Source organism: Rhincodon typus, chromosome 27 (genome assembly GCF_021869965.1).
Source record: "Rhincodon typus isolate 14 chromosome 27, sRhiTyp1.1, whole genome shotgun sequence".
Classification (NCBI taxonomy): Eukaryota; Metazoa; Chordata; class Chondrichthyes; order Orectolobiformes; family Rhincodontidae; genus Rhincodon; species Rhincodon typus.
In genome coordinates, this window is record NC_063358.1 from 30,331,972 (window position 1) to 30,357,749 (window position 25,778).

Sequence of the window (25,778 nt, forward strand, 5' to 3'; positions counted from 1 at the left end):
AGAATTTGTTAATCTGTCTACAGTAAGGTGTGTGGATTGCAGTTTCAGAGCCTCTGTGTTTGCAACTCAACAGGAAGAATGAGCAAAGGCAATGAATGGAGAAACTCTTCTTAGAGAGAGAGGGTGGACGAGAAACAGCATCCAAGAAATCCTTCCAAATGGGCTGCTGTAATCAAATTTTGATTCCCTTAAAATGTCTCTGCTACATTAGGCATTCCTTTTCTCCTGTGATATCCCCTTACAGCAACCACTTGATCAGGATCCTGTAATAAAAAACCCTACAAAACATATTCATGAAACCACGGAACATGAACAATTCAACTTTGCGATCAGTTGGGAGTTAAAAATCACAGTCGCGGAGGTTATCAGAGGATTTCATCCCTCTGGGAAAGATTTAATTTCCAAAAGGGCTGGCAGAGGGAAGGCTACAAGGAATCTGCCCATCGCCAGTTAAGTCCCATTAAGCTGCTTAGCAAAGGCTCTCTGACAAAAGGAAATAACTCTCTGTGTGTGGTCTATTGAATTCTTTTATTGTTTTAAACACCTCAGTTGCATCCTGCTTCAATTTTCCAATCTCAGGGTTGAAATTTTACACAATTTTACACAAATTGTTTTCATAACTCTGTCAACCCTTGTAACATTTTGATGAATTGGAACTGTAACCATCAACCTCACCCAACCTCCTGACCATGGTCATGTCCCCATTGTCTATGCAACTGAAGCATTAGTATATGCTTGAGAATCCAAAACCCTGTGAAATAAAAGGTGAACATTCCATTAAATATTTTGATTACATTTTGTACCTGTGTATTAGGTTTTAGCAATTGTGTAGTTTGATGCCCCAAATCTACACTAACGTTTAGTCCTCTGTTGTACATATCTACTTTTTCATCATTGAGAAAATATCCTTTGTTTGATCCAACGTCAATCACTTCATTCTTCCCCAGATTGAATTCCACCCACGATAGTTTTGCCCACTCAGTTAGTGTGCCTGTATCCCCTTACAATAACCGGCATTCATGAAATGCACTAGTCCTCCTACCATGAGTATATGATGCTTAATTCTGTTATCCATTGATTTATTTCATGAAAAGCCGGCAGATTGTTCGGGAAAGCTGCTTTCTGTATGCTGCCATGCAGCATATTCACTTTATCCCAGCTGCCTTGTTCACTATGACTGCCGGTGAGGCACACTATTGCAATGATACCTGAGGGTAGGGTTAATAGATTTCGGTGGAACATGGGAGAATGGTTTACTCAAAGCAGCCAGATCCTAAATCTAACCTGCTATTAAAATTGATAATATTAGCCAAATCTGAAATTGCTTAAAGTTTTTAGATACTCTTAATCAAGAAAATTCACCAAAACATTTGAAATAGAAAGTATTTATATTTACATAGCCCTTTTCACAACCACTGAATGTCTCAAATCACTTTACTAGCCAAAGAAGTACTTCTACTTTTGAAGTGTAGACACAGTTATAATGCAAGAAATTGAGCAGCCACGTTGCATAGCAAACTCCCATTAACTGCAATGCAGTAATGATAAGTTGTTTTTAGGATGTTGATTGAGGGATAGGTATTAGTCTAGATACCCAGGTATGGCTAACTCCCCTAGAGGGAGACTTGACTTAACATCTCTTCTGACAGGTGGCACCTCTGACAATGCAACATTCCTTCAACATTAAGGAGTGTTAACCTTGTTATTTCTGCTCAAGTACGGGAGTGGGACTTGAACTATGCCGAAAGCTCAGATGTAAGAGCGGAATCTTTTCTTAAAAGACCTCTCTCTCTCTCCACAACTCTTCATAATATTCCATATTTAAGGAATATATTTACAAGTACTTTTTCATGTCATTCGGCTTGACTTTGAACTAATTATAATTTATTCATTGGCAATGAAAATCAAGCATCTTCTTTACTGGGTATGTTATCTGCAATGTTAACTTATTCCTTGGCAGCAACTTGAAAGTCCCCATTAGTATTCCTTCTTCATAGACCAGTACGATATTTTCTGAGAGTCTCCCAAATCTCTGGTGATGGTGACTGACCATTTGAGAGTTCAGTTGGAGATTTGAGTCCCTAATCATGTCAATGCTTTGTAAACCACTGTGAGCTATGCATTAACTCGCATGACATGCTGAGTGGAAAATACAAGATCCCTTCAATACCTGCTTCCGAAATGAAGGGTTCAGACCGCAGGGAGAATGTTCATGTGCTTCACAGTAATTTAATAGATGTTTTTCTCCAAGGACACCAGACAACTTTTCAATTGTGAAATTTTAAAAGCGACAAACACGTCAGGGAGCAACCAAGTAACAAACATTGGAATAGTGTGATCTTGTCTCTCTCCAGTTTTCCTTGAGGGAAGACTGCATTACTGCTGGAGCATGTACTAGCTGCTAATGAAGCTCAGCCTTCAGCCTCCGCTGACAGACAGTATAATGAGAGCCTGATTCAACAATCTTTACTGATCACAACTTATTTTTTTCCTGACTTGTTTTGAAATTTTGACTTTAGTTTGTGGAAATGAATCACTGTCTAATGAGATATCAGTCAAATGAAGACACTGATGTTACATTATAATCTGCTTAATTACTTTCCAACAAGGATTATTTGTCTTTTTTGCAGTTCAGTGTTACCCTTCATTAAGCAGCTGAGGTCTACAGGCAAAGGCCAATCAAGTAGAGAACAGATGATACTAAGCTATTCTCAAAGAGCAATTCTCAGAAACCAATGTTTTTGATTTACTCTGTTGTGGCGAAGAGTTTCTGCTTTGGGCACAAGAAGCAATCCAAGCACTGATTGTGAACAAAATTGTGCTCACTTTCTGAAGCGATTTTCTTTGCCCAGTTTCTGTTCCAGTTCATTTGCTTATTACTGAAAATGAGCCCTGTCTTAACTAGTGCAACTGCAAAGTATTTTAGAATATAACTTTTTTTAAAACATTAGCATATAATCCTGAATATATTGAAGTCTTATGCAATTCTACCGATGGAGCTTAAAATAAGTTGAGCACAAAGAAAGACGTTTTTAATCACTGTCTAGTCCAAATCCTTTGAGTAATTCAATTTCAAATAACTGAAAATCACTTTTAAAAACATCTATACAGACCACTTAGCAGTTTAATTTGCATACAGTATCAGTTCCTTAGATAAATGGAAATGTATTTTAAAACGTTAAAAGCCTTTAAAATGTACTCATTATTGTTCTTCAAATCATAAAATGTAAGAGCCTGCAACAAAGTGCCATAATGGACAGAAATTTGCAACAACAGTTAATTTGATCATGACCATAACTAGTTGTACTGGTCGGGCTGGCTTCAAGTGCAATGTATTTTATGCAAAGACAAAAGGTCACAGAAAGTTAATTTGCCTTGGATGTAATTTGAATCTGAAAGTGTGTTGAATTGGCCAATTTGGGCAAATAGCCATGAAAAAACATGTACAATGTGCTGAAAATACATGGCCTGTGTATACACTTTTAACTCATATATTTGTTGTACATACTGGAATTACTGAACTCTGCAAGCATAAAGACATGGCGTGGTTATGTTGTGCAGTGATTATGACAGATTTTATAAAATCTGGTGAAAAGTGACAACAGTTCAATATTCCTAGGCTTCCAAAATTTAAAAGATTTCTTAAATAGTAACTGCAGTTTAATTGTGTTCACGTTTACGAGTCTTATAGTATCTTTGACTATTAAACTCTATAAGGTGTAGCAATATGGGATTTTTACTGTATAGACTGCTTATGTAATATATCCAGAAAACAAATTGTGCACATGCCATTTCAATAATTGAGCCACTGATAGATTCATCTTATTTACAGGCATCCCAAATTATCATCAATTAGACATTACATTACATTTCAAGTTCAGCTCCATGACTGGATATCAATCATGTTGATGTTGATTGCAGTCACTGAATATTTTGTGGAGACAGGAGCCTGGATATCCCAATGCCCATGTAATCATTTCTGAAGCATAAATGGGAGCTGCACAATGGGACCCTGCAGAATCCCCATTTTTGCAGATTTTGAGGGAAATGCCTAGAAATTTTAAGATTCCACTCAGTAATTTCCCAAGCCTGGAACCCTCCAAAATTCACAACATAAACTGGAGAACTCTGAGGGTCCCACTGCAATGAAGTTAATAGCTACTCAAGAAACATCAGATTATTTAAAAAAAAAATTAGTCTAACTCCTGGATTACTTTCAATCTGACCACAAACTTACCTTGCACATGCTGAGATACACTGCCCCTGACCTCTTACCTCCTCAGACCCTGAGCTGATTATTCATCAACCATTCTCTCCAGCCAGATCTCATCACCTTCCTGACAGACCCCACCGCCACTGCAAGACCTGACCCCCACCTCCCCGACTGCCAGACCTGATACCACCACCTCAATGCCACCACCTCTCCAAACATCTCATCTCCACCCAACCTCCCCTATACATTCCATCTCTTTCTTGGCCCCAATACCACCTTGTACTGTATCCACCCACCGAGCAACCTAGGCACCCAATGCCCTAAATACCTGATGCCCGACCAAGTTGGCACTCTATTCCTTACCCACCTGGTGCCATCCCCTCACACCTAACATGTGTACCCCTTCACAGGGGCTGTCAAAGTGGACCTTTAAATCACAAAATTTGGCAGGTGACTGCTTTGAAGAGAGGGCACGGTTTGCCTTCCCTCAACTATCCTGCTCTTATGAGGGACCTATCAGATTTAAAATATGGCACCACATTTCTGAAGAAGTCCTGATCAGCTTCTTCTGGAAGAATTGCAGAGCTCTTTCTTTGTGTAAAAAATGTGATCACCACTCCTCAGAAAATCCATCCCCAGCCTGGGTAATTATTTAACAGCGTCACTTCTCTTGAACTAATTAAAGATCGTGCGTTATTAATGGAATGTATATGCCCTTTTTGTCGATTTGTAAACACTCACTTTCTCCGTAAATTCCATTCTGTAAACAGTGCAGCTAAATACATTTTTTTAAAAAAAATTACTTATGACAGAAAAAATGGCAAGCATCACAGTAATTTCAGTGAATAATAAACAACAGGTCACTCTAAGGAATTCCATTCTGTCATTTGAGTATAATGGATATTAAACGGTCAGTGTTTACCATCATTAGTCCATTGAAGCTAACTGCAATTCTGACAGCCACATGTACACAGAGTAGTGTGGAAATCCAGGAGTTACTGTCAGTACTTCCATGCAACTCCAGACGACACACTGATGAGATGCCCCCAGACATAAATACCTAAGTAAATCAGGCGATTGACATAATCTTGCACTGTTACAGTTAGTCTCAGTGCAAAAAGACCAGTAAAAAAAATGACACCATGTTGAAACAGATGTAACTGGATTTTCAATGGTCCAGTAACTTTACAAAAACTTCCCCTCACTGCACCCAAAAGGCTAATTTTATATTTGCGGAAAGTCACATCTATCCATTGTAATAAAAAAAGATGTAATTTCATACATGTTTATTGTAGCTTTTTACTTCATTTTAGTTTCTATCTTATTCTAATCACAATTTATTTTTCAATATGAAAATTTTAAATGAAGGAAAGTGGAAAATTTCAGGACTTTCAACCTGTGATTTGTTGTCTAGGAAAGTATAAGATTGATTTATAAACTTGTTGCTGGAGGCCTGGGAATTCCCCTGATTTGATGTAAAATTCAAACTGATATCAGAACAGGAGAAATCCAAACCAGAGAGTTTGTTTGCTTCAAAATAAGCAGCAAGTAACATTACTTCACCACTGCTTACAAAATTTAGCCCATATTTTATTGTAAAAGACAGTAGAAACAAAACTTAGCAAATACCAAGTGTGACAATGCAGTGGCTTTGTCATGGCGTTTTTTAGAGAGGGATTGGTGGGCAGGTGATGATGCAGTCTGAGGGAAGATAAACAACTTGTGAAGCCTTGGGGTTTTTTTTTAAGGTTGGAACAAGAGAAGCAGCCTGAATGGGTGTGATAAAGCTCCCACCCATAGAACCAGAATTTTTAGTTTCTTAGGTTTTCAGTAGAAATTGTTGCTGGGGTCTCAGTAGATTGGAAGGCAGTGAATCCTTCATGGCTGCTATACTCTCTCTCTATCTATCTCTTTCTCTCACTCTTTCTGAGTTTTCTGTGGAGGTTTTTCATCCTGGGTTCTTATGCAAGTTGCATGTAAGATGATTCTGTTTTCTGAATTTGCCTTTTGCCAACGGTTTCTTTATGGGAGGTTGCTACATTAGAACAGTTAATTCGTAATAGTTACTGTATCTATTATTCTGTTTTCCTATAATGTTGTTATCTCAACTTCCTCTTTCTTTTGTGATTTTTCAACTATAGTGTTTGAGTAAATTGTGTTTTGCTTAACATTGAGTAATTTGCCTAATCGGCTTGCATCTGGGATGCAGGACCTTATATTTACCTTTAAAATAAGAAAAATTTAGGGGATAGGCTACTTTCATAATATATTTTAAGGGGGTCTGGTCTGGTCCATTACATAAATAAAACGATTTACTTTTACAATACATTGAGCAGTCATTGTAAGGAATAACACTCAACAAGACTCATAACAAATACAAGAGATAACAAGGTGTAGAGCTGGATGAACACAGCAGGCCAAGCAGCATCAGAGGAGCAGGAAGGCTGACATTTCGGGCCTAGACCCTTCTTCAGAAAATGTTCTTGTTATCTCAGATTCTCCAGCATCTGCAGTTCCTACTATCTCATAACAAATACAAACTTGTATTCACATGACACCTTTGCTATTTTCAGGATATTCCAAATAATGTCATGGCCAATGTAATAATGATTATTTAGGCAAATAAAGTGAAAAATTTGCACACGCTAAGGTTCTGAAATGGAAATGAGATAAATGAGCCACTAGTTTAATGTGGAAGTGCTGGCTGAAAGATAGCAACACAGAGTCTTTTATTCTCCTTGAGCAGATCAATGTTGCCTTGTAAGTCACAAGCACCATCAACTTCCTCAATACTGTATTAAAGTGTCAACCATTGATTAGGCGCTCAAGTCCAGGATCTTTCATGAAACCGCAACTTTTCAACTCAAAAGCAAAAATGTTGCAACTGAGCTGAATTGATTGGTTCCCTTCTTTCAGAAAGATCATGTTGTATATAAAGGCACTGAAATGAGTAAACAATTTTTGCTTATACTTACTTATTTTCATGTGTAACTTTCCTTCTTAATACCAAGACACCTGTATATCTAAGTTATCGCTGTCCCTTTAATAACTTAAGTTTCCATTATCTGAATAAGTCTGTTAAGAGATACTTTATCAAATGATTTTGAAAACTCATAAACACATCACCCAATTCGTTACCTTCATTATTCTTTGTTACTTCATGAAGGAACTCAGTTAGTCAGGACATGAATGCCATTAATGGGTTTGTGTTCACTATCCCTTCTTGTTTTGCTTCTAAGTGAGAATCAATTTTGCCCTTTACCAGTGGTCTGCTGTAGTTTTCCCATGAATGATTTTAGATCCATTGCTCGATAGTTGCCAAGTTTATCCTTTTTTTGAGCAGCGATGTAAACACTTGCAGTCTTCCAGAATTCTGGCCCAATTTCCATTTCTAAAAATGATTGAAAGATTGTTGCCAGAGTTTACCTCAGCAACTGAGGGTGGATTCTATTTGGGCTGAATGATTAATTAAATTTGAATGATGTCAGCCTATAAAGCATTTCTTTTCAATTTTTTTTGTCCAACTCAATATCGCAACTTGCCAACCTTCGCTCTAATATTATCCACATTTATTTCTTTGATGAAGACAATCACAAAATAATCATTCAGTATCTCAGTTAGGGACTCTGCTTCAACAAGTTTAGTTTTTACCTGAATCAATCACCATTCCTTTAACTAGCTTTACAATGCTTCACTATTCATTAAAAAATTCAGCATTTCCCTCTCTCTGTCATTGATTCAGATTTTCTCATGTTCTTTATTACTCCTTTACAAAATGCTTTTCCCTTTTTCCCTTCACTTCTTGTATTCTATCTGGTTTCTCACCGAACTTTGTACCTGGCGTTTACCGTAAGCCCTTTTTTTGATTATTTAAATTTCTGTTTTTTTTTGCCATCAATGGAACTTCAGCTTTTGATGCCAAATCTTTCCTGCTTCTGGGCTATAATGTCCAGAACTATACTCAGTGCTTCAGAAATCTGAAGCCCACCCTCGCCATTAACATATTAAAAAATTAAAAGCAAAACATGAGACAAGTAGCCATCTTAGAAAGTTTTACATTACTAAACAAGCAATGCTAAATGTTGTGATCAAAATACAACCTAAGCAAAATAACACAGACATTGAAAATCTGAAACAATTCTTAATGAGATTACATGAATTTCTGATCTATTAATAAAATGTTATAGAAAACATACTAGTCATAAAACAGGAAATAACAATGTTTCCGGTCATGATGCATATTGTCAAGTTGAGATATTGGCTTCTACGGTGTAAATAAAGTAACAAGGTGAATTCAAAAAGTTTCTGTCAAAATTGTTCATGACAAGACTTGAAACATTTTTAAAAATGCACAAATAAATCTGCAGCGTTGTGTAATGTGCAACTAATTGGGATATGTAGGTCATTCATCTATTAGTGATTCAGAATAAGGGCTTAGAAAGCTGACTGTAACCATGGGAATGCAAGTTAATTACTTTTGCAAGTACACGCCCTTGATTAATGAATATTAATGAACATTTCTCAAAGAGGCAGGCGAGTTTAGAGAGACGACAGTTGAATTGTAGCTAGTAAAAACCCTATTTCTGTTCTAGTGACAAAGGAACAGCTCAATTTGTTTACTGAAAGTGACAGCAAAATACTTTCCCGGTAATTTATCAAAATGATTCAAATTTTACATTAAAGTCAAAACTGCACAAAGCTAACAGTTTAGTGGAACAAAAGAAAAACACCTATAAATGCCCCACAGACTGTCTCTCCATATAGTTTATACTTATATTATTTTTGATTGTCTGCAGCTGAATTTCATCTCGATTATTTCAGATAATTCAGTACTGTATCTAACGGTAGAGGTGAAGAAGTGATTTAAATAGCTTCACTGTTGAAAGGATATAATTGATGGGATAAAATGAAAGAGAGAGAGTGTGTGTGTGTGAGAGAGAGAGAGAGAGGATGGGTGATTGAAGGTGAATGGGTAATGATTAAAGGCAAACATTGCAAACATATCTCAGATGGTCTACTGTAGCATACTGTGCCACTAATATATCCAACTGTCACTCAAGTATTGCTGAAAAAAGACACATTTTGGCCTCTCATATTGCACTCCTCAGGATATTTGCAAGAATGCGATTGTAAAAGAAGACAAAATCAGGTTTTATTGAAACACCAAACAAGCAGTACAGGTGCAGAGCTGACATGGGAGGTCTAATATTCAGGTTCAGAGGTATCAGTGATTTAGAAAGAAATCACTACCTGAAACTACAGGAGAAGAGGACAACCTTTGGTTTTTCAGCCTGATCAGCTGAGTGATTTTTAAGACTTAAAAAGTTCTAAATGTTAATCTGTTTTTGTTTGAAAATCTATAATAGTGAGGAAAGGGGGTTATTTTTTCTTATATTTATACTTTGACTGACTTTTAATATTAAGAATTGGTGTAACATTATTGCAGAGCAGTGCTTTTGAGCAGTAAGACTGCTAACGATATGGTTTTGATCAAAGTGTGTTGTGTTTGTTTTTAGATAATTTCTGGTTCTGTATATTGTTAAATGGGCAGAAATGACTTTTATTTAGATGTTGTGCTCTTCCTGCCAGATATGGGAGACCTGGAAGAATTTGCAGACCTTGTTTGAAGGAAGTGTGTTTGGTTGCGAATTCTATCGGACTGCATGGAACAGTTGAAGCCTCAGTTAGAGGCAATGACGCAATATGAGGGATATGAGGCAATATCCCCATTACAAACAGCTATGCTGCTTTGGATACTGTAAAGGTTGGCGGGGGGGGGGGGGGGGGGGGGGGGGGGGCGGGTGGTGGTTAGCCTGTCAGGGGAATATAGCACTGGCAGCCAGATTTCTGGTACCATGACTGGCTTTACTGTAATAAGGGGTATATCAGGTTCCAAGTGATCAATTGTAACAGGGGACTCTCTAGTCTGGGACACAGAGAAATGTTTCTGCAGCTGTCAACGAGGCATGGTGTGTTGCCTCCCTGGTGCCAGGGTCAAGGATGTCTCAGAGTAGGGACAGAATATTCTGAAGGGGGAGGGTGACCAGCAGGAGTCACCAATCATATAGGTTGGGAAAGGGATGAGGATCTCCAGAGAGAATATAGGAAACTAGGCAAGAGGTTGAGAAGTAGGACCTCAAGGGTGGTAACATCTGGATTACAATAGGTGCCATGTGCTAGTGAGAGTAGGAAAAGGAGGATAGAGCAGATGAATGCACAGCTGAACAGGTGGTGCAGGGGACAAGCATTCACATTTTTAGACCTTTGGGGTTTCTTCAGGGGTAGAAATGACCTGTATAAGAGGACAGATTCCACCTGAATCGGAAGGGGACCAATATCCTGATGGGGAGATTTGCTAGTGCTACTCGGGAGGCCTTAAAATAGTGGGGGGTTGGGGGAACCAAACTGATACTGACATATAAGAAAAGGGTGAGGCTGGTACGGTAGAGAAGGGGAGGAAGTCAAATAGTCAAGGCAGACAAGAGCTTGGCAGAGAACAAAATAAGACTGATAAATTAAATTGCATTTACTTCAATGCGAGAGGCCTGACAGGTAGGGCAGATGAACTTAGGGTATGTTTGAGAACATGGAACTAGGATGTCAGAGCTATGACAGAAACATGGGATGAACAGGATTGGCAGCTTAATGTTCCTGGGTATTGATGCTACAGGAAGGATAGAAATGGAGGCAAGAGAGGAGTGGGAGGGGTGTTTTTGGTTAGGGATAACATTATGGCTATATTTAGGGAGGATATTCAAAGGTGAATTTCCAATGAAATTATATGGGTGGAACTGAGAGATATAAAAGAGATGATTGCCTTGTTGGGATTGTATTATAGGCTCCCCAATAGTCAGCAGGAAATTGAGAAGCAAGTATGTAAGGAGATCTCAGATGTCTGCAAGAATAATAGGGCTGTAATGGTAGGGGATTTTAATTTTCCAAACATAGATAGGGAATGTCATAGTGTTAAGGACTTGGATAGGGAGGAATTTGTTAAGTGTGTCGAACAAATGTTCTTATTCAATATGTGGATGTAGCTACTAGAGAAGGAACAATACCTGACCTTCTGTTGGGAAAGAAGGCAGGGTAAGTGACTGAGGTGTCAGTGGGGGAGCACTTTGGGGCCAGTGATCATAATTCTATCAGTTTTAAATAGTTATGGAAAAGGATAGAACTGAGCAAAATGTTAAAATAGAGTATGGCCAATTTTGACACTATTAGACAGGAACTTTCAAAAATTAATTGAGAGAGGTTATTTGCAGGTAAAGGGGCAATTAGGAAGTTGGGGACCTTTAAAAATGAGATGATAAGAGTTCGAATCAGTATGTTCCCGTTAGTGTGAAGAGCAAGGCTGGTAGATGTAGGGAATGCTGGATGACTAGAGAAATTGAGGCTCTAGTCAAGAGAAAAAAGGAAGCATATGTCAGGTATAGACAGCTCACATCGAGTTAATCCCTAGAGGAGTTTAAGGGAAGTAGGATATACTTAAGAGGGAAATCAGGAGGGCAAAAAGGAGTCATGAGATAGTTTTGGCAAATAGAGTTAAGGATAATCCAAAGAGGTTTTATAAGTACAGTAATGGTGAAAGTAACTGGAGAGAGTATAGGACTCCTTACAGATCAACATTGCCATCTATGAGTGGAACCGCAGGAGATGGGTGAGATACTAAATGAATACTTGTCATCAGTATTTACTCTGGAGAAGGATGGAAGTTAGGGAACTTGGGGAAATAAATAGTGATGTCTTGAAAAGATTTCATATTACACAAGAGGAGGTGCTGGAGTTCTTAAAGTAGATACATCCATGGGACCTGATCAGAAGTTTCTCAGAATTTTGTGGGAAGCTAGAGAATAGATTGCTGGGCCCCTTGCTGAGATATTTGTATCATCGACAGCCATGGGTGAGGTGCCAAAAGACTGGAAGTTGGTTAATGTGGTGCCATTATAGAAGAACAGCTGTAAGGAAAAGCAGAGCTCCTATAGACTGGTGACCCTTCAGCCAGTGGTGGGTTTAGTTGTTGGAGGGGATTCTGATGGGAAGAATTTACATGCATTTGGAAAGGCGTGGTCTGATTAGGGATGGTGAACATGGCATTTTGCATGGGAAATTGTGTCTCACTAACTTGAGTGAGTTTTTCGAAGGAGTGACAAAGAAGATTGATCAAGGCAGAGATGTAGATAAAAACCAAAAGAATTGCGGATGCTGTAAATCAGGAACAAAAACAAAGTTGCTGGAAAAGCTCAGCAGGTCTGGCAGCATCTGTGAAGGAAAAAACAGAGTTAACATTTCGGGTCCGGTGTCCCTTCCTCAGAATTCAGAGTTGAAGGGTCACCGGACCCGAAACATTGATTCTGTTTTTTCCTTCACAGATGCTGACAGAGATGTAGATGTCATCTTTATGGGCTTCAGTAAGGCATTCGACAAGGTTCTGCATGGTATATTGGTTAGTAAAGTTAGATCACATGGGATCTGGGGCCGGTGGGTGTGGGGGGGTGGGGGGAGCGTGGTGTGCTGCCAATTGGATAGACACTTTGCTTGAAGATAGGAGACAGAGGGGGGTGTACTGAATTGTTTTTCCGACTTGAGGCCTGTCACCAGTGGTGTGCCACAAGGATCGGTGCTGGGTCCACTGCTTTTTGTCATTTATATAAATGATTTGGGTGTGAATATAGGAGGCATGGTTAGTAAGTTTGTGGATGACACCAAAATACGTGGTATAGTGGACAGTGAAGAAGATTTTCGCAGAGTACAATGGGACCTTGATAAGATGGGCTAATGGGCCAAGGAGTGGCAGATGGAGTTTATTTTAGATAAATGGGAGTATTGCGCTTTGGAAGGCAAACCAAGGCAGGTCTTAAACAGTTAATGTTAGGGCCCTGGGGAGTGTTGCCAAACAAAGAGACCGCGGTGCAGGTCCACAGTTCCTTCAAAGTGGAGATGCAGGCAGACAGGGTGATGAAGAAGGTATTTGGCATGCTAGCCTTCATTGGTCAGAACAATGAGCATAGGAATTGGGACATTATGTTGTGGTTGTACAGGACATTGGTGATGCCACGTTTGGAATACTGCAAAAATTCCAGTCATCCTTCTATAGGAAGGATGTTAAACTTGAGAGGGTGCAGAAAAAAAAATTACAAGTTTGTTGCCAGGACTGGAGGGTTTGAGTTACAGAGAGAGGCTGAATAGGCTGGGGCTTTTTTCCCTGGAGTTTTGGAGGCTGAGGGATGACCATATGGAGGTTTATAAAATTATGAGAGGTATGGATCGGGTGAATAGCCCAAGGTCTTTTTCCCAGGGTAGGGGAGTCCAAAACTAGTGGACATAGGTTTAAGGTGAGAGGGGAAAGATTTAAAAAGGATGTGAAGGAAAAATCTCTCACACAGAAGGTGGTGCATGTATGGAAAGAGCTGCCAGATGAAGTGGTGGAGGCTGGTACAATTACAACATTTAAAAGGCATCCGGATGGGTATATGTACAGCAAGAGTTTTGAGGTATATGGGCCAAATACTGGAAAATGGGACTAGGTCAGATTGCAATGTCTGGTCGATGCAAACAAGTTGGACCGAAAGGTCTGTTTCTATGCCGTATGACTCAATGATTCTAATATTTTATACTGTGATAAGAGAGGGCTGATTGGTTGACAAGTGGCCTCTAATTGGTAACGACATTGCCACAGAGAATGCACCGGGTTGATAATGACTGACAGTTAACTGCCATGTTTTGTTTAAATTTGAATCAGACAAGTTAACTTGGTCAGTTGCAGCATTACTTGAGGAATGAACCAGAGAGTGGCTGAGCCTTGGTCTGTTAAGTTGAAGTGGGCACAATGTGTGTATGTATTCTTTCTTCCTGCACATAACAGGGCCCTGTGCATGAAAGATGTGGTTTCCAGTATGTACAAGTCCACCGCACTGTAAGCCAAACTAACAAACTTAAATTGCTTAACACTGAAATTTGTAGCACACTTGGGATTATTTAGCAAATATTGTCTGATTTCAGAATTATACCTAATATTTAGCACTGTGTTTTCAGTTTGCAAAGACTGGTTGGCTGGGAACCTACTCTGCAAACAGCCGAATTGGTCAGTCATGTCATTCTCAGCATATCTAGGATAATTTTGTAAATTTGTTTAATTGTGGCATCAAGTCTAATGTTGGACATTGTTTTGAGTTTTGCGAGCAAAGGCAAATTAGGTACGGTCAATAACTAATCTGTTGCAAATACAAAAAGGGACATGCTGTTCATCATGAACTGATGTATTGTTCTGGAGGTATTGTCTACATACTGAGCATAACACTGGCAATGAAAATCAGCTACTAAATTAGTAACTTGTATGATAGGTAGAGGTCTTTTTTGGTTTCACAGCGGCATCCAGTTAGCAGTAAACACCACTCGTGCTGATACTGCAAAGCAGCAGCAGGCAACAGCTGTGTATTTCAGCAATATTCAAGCTCTATACTACCAGTAACTAACTGTCACTTAAAAGATTTCTGAAGAAATTGTATGGTCATTAAACAATTTTGCCCTTGTCGTCAATATACTCATAGGATGAGGAAAGGAGCTTAAACAATGGCAGAACACAGAGGCTGTGGTGAAAAATAGCATAATGTCTTGATGATATAGTTTGCAATCATGATGTCTGAAACATATTTAGATTTTATAGATGAATACATACTTTTCGAAAATGTATAATCTAGGCTGTCACTTCAGTCCAGTACTGATGGAACGTTGCACTGTTGGAGGTGCTATTTTTGGAATGCAATATTAAACAGGCCCTACCCGCCATAAAATGTTCCACAGGTAACAGGTTCTTCATAATGTCCTGGAAAATATATATCCCTCATCCGACATCACTGAAGTTGATTAGCTGGCTATTAATACAATGGCCTATTAATATTGATGGCCAGGTACAGTTGCAGCAACATAGACTGGATTTGCACACTGGGACCATGCAGGAAGCTGACTCCACATGAAATATCAGGAAACTGAAATTTCTTCACGGCAATTAGCCTGCTTGGTTTCTGGAACTGCTTCAAAAAATCCATGACACTCAGTGATTTGAGAAGATTCTGGTGTGCATATGATTCAGAGTTACTCAAAAAAAGTGTTTGAGAATTAAAAACCTGCTCAACACCTGGGTAACTGTTAATCAGAACCTCCGATGAACTCTGATTATCCCCTCCATATCTACAGCCACTCCCTCCCATCCCCTGACGCTGCCAGATTTGACATTCCCACACCTTGACCCACCCTTTCCAATCAGACACTGCCCCGGGCTATTGCTTCTAGTGGAATGCCACTGTGTAGAATTGACCGCTGCATTTCCAACATTCCAGCAGTGACAACTTATCAAAAAGTACATAATTGGTTGTAAAACTCTTTAGAACATACAAAGCTCATGAAAAGTCTACAAAAATGCAAGTCATTCTTCTCAACAGTAACGTCTCTTGAAAGCAGGGTCTTTGGGAAAGGAAATCGTTTTGCATTTTCTTATATTTCAAGAATGAAAACTAAATGGAATTCTGAACTAACTTTGTCACTACTCAACATTAACTGTTCATATGTCCTTTGAGTTTTTAAACTGTCAGTAAATTTTGATAAAACATAATTCTTTCTGGCAGAAAATATCCTGAGTATCAGCCAGTCATCAAGAAGGGAACTGCTTCTCCAGTGAATTGTGAATAGATTGGGCACAAGAAGAAGGCAACTAAGATTTGGGAGCTACGGTCAAATTAATTGCAAGAGAAAGGAAGTAGTTTACCTTGTCCGGATCAGAGGCAGTAATCAGCCATACACAGTGTGCATCACTATCATATTGCACCGGGAAATTAGGGGATGAAATAACTCCAGTGGGACCATTCAGATGTGCACCACATACTCGAGCTGCAACAAGAGAGGCAGAAACAGTTGAGAATAATAGAATTGTGCTCAAAACACATGAAAAAAAAATGATGCTGGTAGTAAGCCTTGATGCCATTAAAAATATCATAGAATCCTTACAGTATGGAAGCAGGCCGTTTGGCCCATGAAGTCCACACCGACCCTCTGAACAACGGTCAATTCAGACCCACATCCCCACCCTATCTCTGTAGCTGTGCAGCTCCCATGGCTAATCCACCTGGCCTGCACATCTCTGGACACTATGGGCAATTCAGCATGGTCAATCCACCTAACCTGCACATAGAACAAAGAAAATTACAGCACAGAACCAGGCCCTTAGGCCCTCCAAGCCTGCACCAACATGCTGCTCGTCACAATTAAAACCCCCTACCCTTCCAGGGACCGTATCCCTCTATTCCCATCCTATTCATGTATTTCTCGAGACACCCCTTAAAAGTCACTATAGAATCTTCTTCCACTACCTGCCCCGGCATCTTTGGACTGTGGGAGGAAATCCACACAGACACGGTTGCCTAAGGGTGGGATTGAACACAGGTCCCTGGTGCTGAGAGATAGCAGTACTAACACTGAACCACTGTGCCACCTTACCTTAGGATATCATTAAAGTCAGATATAGTCAATTGTGGTCAATTTCAGTTGAAAGACAATAAGTACATTATATGTGTGACTAAACCAGGTGGCAACTTGAGAAACAAAATAGAATTGAAATATTTTCCAAAGCAATGGCAATGGCGTCAACTTCGACAGTAAAAGATGATATGGATCACATTAAATCTTTGTCCTCTTAGCAATTACTATATTTGCAGCCAAACAATCCCCAAAAATAACCTCAATTTGAGGAATTAGATGAGAGTTCTTTTTCTGGTCCAGTGAGGAAATTAGTATAAGTATAATGTGACAATTTCTTGCGAGAAAGTCAGTGAAAATGATGGAGTCAATCAGATTTTCAAGAGTGTAGAGAGAAGGCAAATTAAACTGACGCTTGGATTTAGATCCCAGCTGCAGCTCGAAATTTTTTTTTAAAGTTGGGCACGTATACTCTGGAGCACAGGTAGATTAGCAGAAACCAAATCAGAGTTTGTTAGCTCCAAGATGTACAGATAAACTGCATGCCTAAATGTTTTGACATAACCACAAAATGTGCAAATCAATAGAGGGAAAATGGGCAGCTTAATTTATCTACTTCAAATAGGGATGATGATCTGTGCAACACAAACTGTCTAAAGTGTATGTGCTTGCAGATTAAAGCTGGAACTTGTCAGTCAGCTCACTTGGTGAAATAAGCATAAAAGTCACAGAAGAGTATTAAAGGCTGATTCTGCAATGCTGTGCAGCAAACATCCAGGGAAATTACTGGCAAGCAGCCCATGAATTCCCACCTAGTCAAACCAGTCTCAAGCTCTGCATTGACCATTTCCTGCAATGAGTACTGAACACATGTATAATTGTTCTCAAAGGAAGGATATGATTGCAGAATCAGTACATTTTACGTTCTGGGATTGGCCAGATGGGTACATCGTTTTTCTAGTTTTGTATCATCTAATTACAAAATAATACTACTATACCCTCAGCGCTGAACAAAAATGATGATTATAATTAAATTCTCCCAGAATCATCAGTGAAACCACCAAAATGTTGATGCTTATCTAAGATTCTCTTCATATTCTCTTTAGTTTATCCGTAAAGCTCTATAAAATGAAAGACAAAGAGGAGGCTTCTGTCTGTACGCAAAAGAACGGCTATTACAACAGCGATGCTGAAAAGAACAGCTATGTACAAAAAAAAAGCAACATCTGCATTCTCCTCCCACTGACAAGAGATTTGGCCACATTCATTTTTCCAATTCAACTTAATGTTCTTGTTGGCCTGTGAATTCTACAACTTGTAGCTGCATTTCATCCTGCCAAAAATGAGGCCATCTGTGATTATCCCTCCAGGTACTCTATGCAAGCTGAATCAGCTCCTGTGGTGTGAATAAAACAAATTTCTCATGGTCTAATCACAGGCTTCAAGTATCACTTCCAGATAAAAAAAACAGAAAATTCATTGTGGGCCGTAAAAGAAAATTAAATTCAGTTACATTTTCTTGTCTGAATTCTGTCAGCAGCTTTGATCAAAGGGGCTTTGGTGTAGAGAAACTGAACATGTTCCAGTGTTGCTGGTTTCTCTTTGTGGGGAAAAGACAACGATGTGTATTCCTGCTATACAGATTTCAAAATATCGCATCAGAGCTAACAAAGTAGCTATTGCAGTGGGCAGAACCAGATCTAATAATAATCAAGCCAATATGTAGAAAAGCAAGACCTTGATTCAGCCAATTTTTGCATGAATAATTTTTTTTTTTAACTTATTCATTCATGGGATGAAGCTGTCGCTGGCTACACCAACGTTTATTATCCATCCCAGAGGGCAGTTAAGAGTCAACCATATTGCTGTGAGTTTGGAGTCACATTTAGTAAAGACCAGGTAAGGATGGTACTTTCCCTCCCTGAAAGATATTAGTGAACCGACTGGGTTTTCCAACAATTGATAATGGTTTCATGGTCATTACTAGATCTTTCCTTCCAGATTTTTATTAAATTTAAATTTCACCATCTGCCATGGCAGGATTTAACCCCAGGTCCCCAGAACACTATCTGGCTCTCTGGATAAACCACCTCGCAACAGTAACACTAAGCCATCATACTCCCCTAAATGCAACCACTATCATCATCATATACCAATTGCAATAATGTAAGCACAGTTTATTTTCATGTTGAATGGTGCAGCAACATGGAATTTGGGTAGAAACTAATGAACATCTCTAATGCAGTGAAATTAGTTGGTTCAAATCTGTCTCCACTTGTTTCCCAGCTCCAACAATCCTTGTAGCCTAATCCATAGTTTTTTTTTGTCAAGATCTATTTTATGACTCATCTTAAAGAATGGCAAGAACTCAGAACCAACACCATCTAATACCTTTATCTTCACCTACACCACATCCCCTGCTCTTCACCCACCTCCTTAACCTCCAGGAAAATTGTTGTCATGGTCATTTTGATGGGGAGGAAACAATCTTATCACCTGTACTTTTTATTCTATCACTGGATGTAGATATTGCTATCAAGACCAAAATTTGTTGCCCTCCCTCATGGTCCTTGAGTGGTGTCCTGGCCCATTTAAGAATAATCACATGGACATCTGCGGTTCTGGAGACCTCCGGAGTAGGCTGAGGTGGATTATCTGATTAACGTTTGTTGAAAAAAAAACACAGCAGTGACCACATCCATCTGACTCTAATTTGAAATCCAAATTTTAAAATATTATGTGTTATGTACCTGAAATCAAAAATCCTCAAAGGGAGAAAATAAAATCCTTAAAAGACATTTTTATTTTTAAATTAAAATTAATCACTATTTGTATATTAGGATCGCTAGCTTTCCTGAATTTGAAAGCCTAATTCTTCTGCTAAGGGAAATAGATCTCCCTTCTGAACTGAACTCCAAATTCTTTCTGTACTGAGGCCTTGAACTCTGATGTCAAAACGAAATTAATGACTTTCTGGTCTGTTGTAAACTCAGCTGTACAGACAGTCCATCCATTCACACTGCAGGGAATCTGCCACACGTGACTACAGTCACGTGTATTCTTTAAAATTAATGCAATTAGATGTCTGTTGCAAAGGACGATCTGACCTGTTTCGAAAAAAACACCTTCACAAAACTGACCCATATTCATCTACCTCTATTTTGAAACCCACATTTGAAAATATAATACATATTCTATACATCTTTCATCAGAAAGTAAACTTTCAAGGTTCGTGCTGCATGCTTACGTCCACTAAGAGCAGTTCAACTGAAACAAACAAAAAAGAGAAATTGCTGAAGAAACTCAGCAGGTCTGGCAGCATCTGTAGAGAGAAAACTGAGTTAACTCTTCGAGTAGAGTCACCCTCCTTCAGAACAGCTCAACTGATATGGCTTTAATCAATAGGACCTTTTATTGCCAACACAGAAGTCTTATTACCTCGTTATTTTTGTCTTTGCTTCAAACCCTGATATGAGACGGTAATTCTCCAACCCACAAACCATATACATCTGAAATCAATTTTAAATCTGAGCTTTGTTTCTGCAAGTTATGCACAACATACTGTAGAGTTTGTCATTTTGCAAATCACTGAGCAGAACAAGATATAGAAAACAAGACATAAATTGCTTGAGATGAAAATGCTATTATCTCATTTTTGCACCATTTTTGCTCCTGATATTTTAATTTTATTGCGGTCCATTAACTGATTACCATTTCCATGTACGAAATGAGACACTGAAATACTGAAGATCTGGAGGCTGGATTAATTTAGACTTCTTGTTTCTTTTCTATCTGTAAGACTTCTCAGTGACACTTTATTCACTCACCTTGATGGGCAAGAAAGTTCATGATTCAAAGAAAAGGTTTGAAAGTCTCCTGCTTCCTATCTAACATTTATTAGAAAACATCGCTAAAGCCGATTATCCAGTCATTTATTTAATTTCTGTCATGGGACCTTGCTTAGCAACAATTATCTACATTTTTTTGCTTTATTCAGGAGTCGTGAGCATCGCTAGAAAGGCCAGCATTTATTGTCCTTGTGGTGAGCTGCTTTCTTGAACCGCTACAAGTCCTTGGGAGTTAGATACACCCACAGTGCTGGTCAAAATGGAGTTCCAAGAATTTGATCTAGTGATAGTGAAGGAATGGCTATTTGGTTCCAAGTCAGGATGGCATGTGTGGCATGTGGGAAATTCACAGATGGTGGGAGTTCCCATCCTATTCACTCAAAGAGTTGTGAACTCGTGGAATTCTTTCCCACAGGAAGCTGTTGTGGCCAGTTCATTAGATATATTCGAGAGAGAGCTGGACGTGGCCCTTGCAGCTAGAGGGATCAAGGGGTATGGGGAAAGGGTGGGAATGGGATACTGAGATTGCGTGATCAGCCATAACCGTATTGAATGGTGGTGTAGGCTTGAAGGGCCGAATGACCTACTCCTGCTATTTTCTATGTTTCCATGTTACCTGATGATACGAAGGAATTACAAGACAGTGGACAGCAAACAAAACACATTTATGCTGTAGAAATACGGCATTGATTTAGTTGTTGCATTTATATACTATATATATATAGAAACACATACAAATGGCAGACAATCACTAATTGTGTATCCTGCTGTCCCTCTTACTTCAATGTTACTGAATTCAAGGCAACAATTAATTCTATTTTTGAGCGCTACAATTCCACTTTGATGCAAAGTTCAAATATTGGATAATTCTAAGGTTTATGAAAGTGACACTACCGTCATCTATTGCTCAAAATGCACTGTTTAGACAGTGGATATTTCAAAATGCTATTTGTATATGTTACAATTGGCGTTATCATAATATTGTGTCAAAGCTAAAGTGGAACTTTTTTTTGGGCTAGCATATTGTTGCTTGGGTACACAATTATCAAAAGTACCGAAACAAACTTCAAAACATAACCCAGTTTGTCATAACATTTAATTACAGCTCATTAGAAGCTATTCACACAACATCAAATTTAAATTTTTTAAACTTTGCAAGTAAAATTGTTTCTGCAGTTATTCTATTGCGGCCACCTATCTATTCAAAATGATTGATTTTTCATTCAGTCCCCACTCCTTCAATCATATGTTGACATGAAGGACACATCAAGTCACAGAATGAAGGGAAGAAGAAGAATAATGGTGCTGAACGACTGTGAAGGTGAAAGTTAGTCATCTGTTGCAGCACAGTAACTGTCAGTAATTTCTCACCTCGGCAGAATGGTCTGTGATCACTCCAAGCTGCGAATAAGTCAGACATTCTCATACAGGTTATGCTTTTAGACCCTTGCAATTCATAGCCATCATCACATGAGAACTGCACACTGGATCCCAGTCTAAAAACGGAGAGAAAGAAGCTGTCAATTCTTCACAACATGAGAGAAAATTTTATCTTTGTTACCATACTGTACTGCTATGTCATCTGCTGGAAGGATTCAATTGTTTATAACTTACAGCTTTAAAGATAGACATTTTAAAAATCCTTTTCTAAGTGGCACATTCTTATTGCAGTGACAAATGGTTACGACTGAGGCATGAAGCATTCTCCTTTATACCAAGCAACAAAGTTGAGACATTTCAATCATTTGAGGTTTAGATCATTTCTCCTACACTGTCAGAACTGTATACCACAAAGCCTTCTTGCTATCACTAATCTGTGAATATTGAATGACAGGTTGTCTGTGAATGTCAGGTTCATAGTAGTTTAATTTAAGTGGGACTCATGCCTCCCTTGAGATGAGATTAGGATTGTCAAAGTCCACACACTTGTGCAGCAGCCTGATATTAGCCAGATCAACAGCTCTCAGCTCCAAAACCTAAGAAAGAAGGTCAGCAATATTCAACTAAATCCACAGGAAGCAGCTTATGCCAGTTTCATAGAGAGAAATTGGGGCCTTGCGCACATTTGAACTCAGATATGTTTACAAATTAGCAAGGTTTTATTAGGGTTCAAGCTTTTCCAAATGCTGCAAAATGGGTCTACAGTAAAGAGGTGCTGGATGACAAGCGTGCACATGATGGACTGAAGGGCCTCTTCCAATGCTTAAATATTAAATTGCCAATGCATCAAAAATTTAGCAGAAACAATTCTTAAATTGTCCCAAGATCATTTGGCTGGAGATTACTTGCTTTTGTTGGCTGGAATCCTGTAAAAGTGAAAGTGGTCATAGCCTGTTCTCTTATTATAGAGTCAGAGACATCCAGTGGTCAGTTTAACCTGAGGATTACCATGCTTCAGGTGAGGGACTAAGTTGAGAAACAGAGGCATTCACAGTGACCTTAGCAAGTATAGGAATTGAAGGGTCACCGGACCCGAAATGTTAACTCTGTTTTCCTCCTCCACAGATGCTGCCAGACCTGCTGAGCTTTTCCAGCAACTTTTTTTTTGTTCTTGAATTGAAGCCACTCTGTTTGAGCCATTCTGCATTGCAAATCTGCCATCCGTCCAACTGCGCTAACCAACTGTAACCCAGCTGAGCATATTCACTTTCCATTGACACAGGAAAATGCTGCAGGATGAGTGCAGAGCGAGATGGTCAAATGCAAATACACAATTTGTGCAACTTCTCCCTGAAACAGAGAATCCAGCTTTCCAACTCTTTGATTTCACTCTCCTTTGTTTCTAAATGTGGACGCACATATCTGATACAATAGATTTCAAGAACAAGTTAATCACTTCAATTCGACATTTTCAAAGATAAACTTTTGTGAGGTAAACTAAGCCTCCATCACTGACCACTCGTCCACCCATTTGTTTTTGTTTCTCAGGGTAACTGCTTTAGTCATTCATGGATAAAGGTATATTGCTGTCATGCAATTCTTCTGCAATCATGCATGTGTGCTAGGAAACAAACATTCTGTGTGGAATCTATCATGTTAGAACCAAACTTTGACAAAAGGAAATATTATTCTCTTGCTGTTTAAAACTTCAATATACAGACACCTGACTGGAAAATTTCACCCATCAATTTACCAGCATTAAGTTATTTCCCAGCTCGGCTGGTGGATTTCCAAGGATTCATTTTCTACTCAGTAGGTGACTTCCACTTCTGGTCAGTGCTGATGTGGTTGTGAATTTTGCAGATAGATAATTCAGGCAAAGTTTCAATGAGCTGTAATTGCTGTTTCACTGCCCCTAATTCCAATTAGATGGTTGTTCAAATGTTTAGCTCTAAGCCCAATGGCATCTGGTATAGTTATAGTTTGGTGCATAAGTTTTCCTGTTCTTTCTCAATGCTCGAATACAACATTACTTTTTGCCACTGGCATTTGTTCAGGTTTCCAACTTTGCTCGGCCAATGCTGGTCCAATGTCACAGCATGTGCCAACAAATTCCTATAGCTTCCTTATTCCTTTTGCACATTTTGCTTCGCTATCGGATTCAAATCCACAAGTGATTTTGCAGTGCTATCTGCCCAGTTTGTCATTGTTTGTGTATTGCAATTGAAACCGCTTCTCTTAGAATGGAGCATCTGTGTTTTACCAAAGCTCTGCTTTTGTTTTAACTTGTGTTGGGCCTACTTTGGATTCAAGCAGGGATCAAGGCCCAGTACATGAACCGACTTGTTACTTTTTCAATTGGAAATCACATTCCAATTTTTGCACATTACTCTCTTGATCTCAGCCCCGTGCCTCTTCAGGGTGCCCATTTCTAAAATTCTGCCAATGAAAATCAGTGGAATTAACATCAGCTGGCTAGTAATGGGTGCGACTCGATTTCAGCTCCATGACTTTCCATGCTGACGGTAATATCGACATTCGTCGAAGTTTGAAGACCAGATGCTGTTTGAAATTAAAATTGAGGTAAAATACTGCAATTGCTTGAAATTGAAATATAAACAGAAAATGCTGGAAATATTCAGCAACTCAAGAAGCATCTGATAGAGGCAAATGGAGTTATATATTTCAGATCCACGACCTTTCATCAGGCTGGAAAGTTACAGGTGTAAAATATTTTGATTAAACAGTGAGGTAGGGAAAGGGCAACTAATGTAACTAGATTACATTTAAAATGAACCACTGTGAGTGGGAACCTTCACAACGGATAAAAATGCAGTTAAAAATGTTATAACTGCTTCATTTGTTTGAATACAACCAGGAAAGATAAAACCTCTTGAGACAACAAGGTGCAGGGCTGGATGAACACAGCAGGCCAAGCAGCATCATAGGAGCAGAGAGGCTGACGTTTCGGGCCTAGACCCTTCATCAGAAAAGGGGGAGGGGAAGGGGGTTTTGAAATAAATAGGGAGAGAGTGGGAGGCGGATAGAAGAGGGATAGAGGAGAGGATAGGTGGAGAGGAAACAAACAGGTCGAAGAGGCGGGGATGGGGCCAGGAAAGGTGAGTGTAGGTAGGGAGTTAGGAAGGGGATAGGTCAGTCCAGGGAGGACGGACAGGTCAAGGGGGCGGGATGAGGTTGGTCGGTAGGAGATGGAGGTGCGGCTTGAGGTGGGAGGAGGGGATAGGTGGGAGGAAGAACAGGTTAGGGAGGCAGGGACGAGCTGGACTGGTTTTGGGATGCGGTGGGGGGAGGGGAGATTTTGAAACTTGTGAAATCCACATTGATACCATTGGGCTGCAGGGTTCCCAAGCGGAATATGAGTTGCTGTTCCTGCAACCTTCGGGTGGCATCGTTGTGGCACTGCAGGAGGCCCAGGATGGACATGTCGTCTGAGGAATGGGAGGGGGAGTTGAAATGGTTCGCGACCGGGAGGTGCAGTTGTTTGTTGCGAACCGAGCGTAAGTGTTCTGCAAAGCGGTCCCCGAGTCTCCGCTTGGTTTCCCCGATGTAGAGGAAGCCACACCGGGTACAGCGGATGCAGTATACCACATTGGCAGATGTGCAGGTGAACATCTGCTTGATGTGGAAAGTCTTCTTGGGGCCTGGGATGGGGGTGAGGGAGGAGGTATGGGGGCAGGTGTAGCACTTCCTGCGGTTGCAGGGAAAAGTGCCGGGTGTGGTGGAGCTGGAGGGGAGTGTGGAGCGGACAAGGGAGTCACGGAGAGAGTTGTCCCTCCGGAAAGCAGATAAAGGTGGGGAGGGAAAGATGTCTTTGGTGGTGGGGTCGGATTGCAGATGGCGGAAGTGTC

The 25,778-nt window shown here is 39.6% G+C and overlaps 1 protein-coding gene across 1 annotated transcript in view; it reads right to left on the minus strand.

The window, feature by feature from the left end:
• The window catches only part of csmd2 (CUB and Sushi multiple domains 2), a 613,472-nt gene that overhangs the window by 526,200 nt on the left and 61,494 nt on the right, over positions 1-25,778 (minus strand). Inside the window, exons 4-5 of the mRNA XM_048612954.1 lie at positions 21,901-22,025; positions 15,975-16,096 (exon numbers count right to left, since the gene is read on the minus strand). Of these exons, the coding sequence (XP_048468911.1) occupies positions 15,975-16,096; positions 21,901-22,025 (247 nt within the window). The remainder of the gene's footprint in view (positions 1-15,974; positions 16,097-21,900; positions 22,026-25,778) is intronic.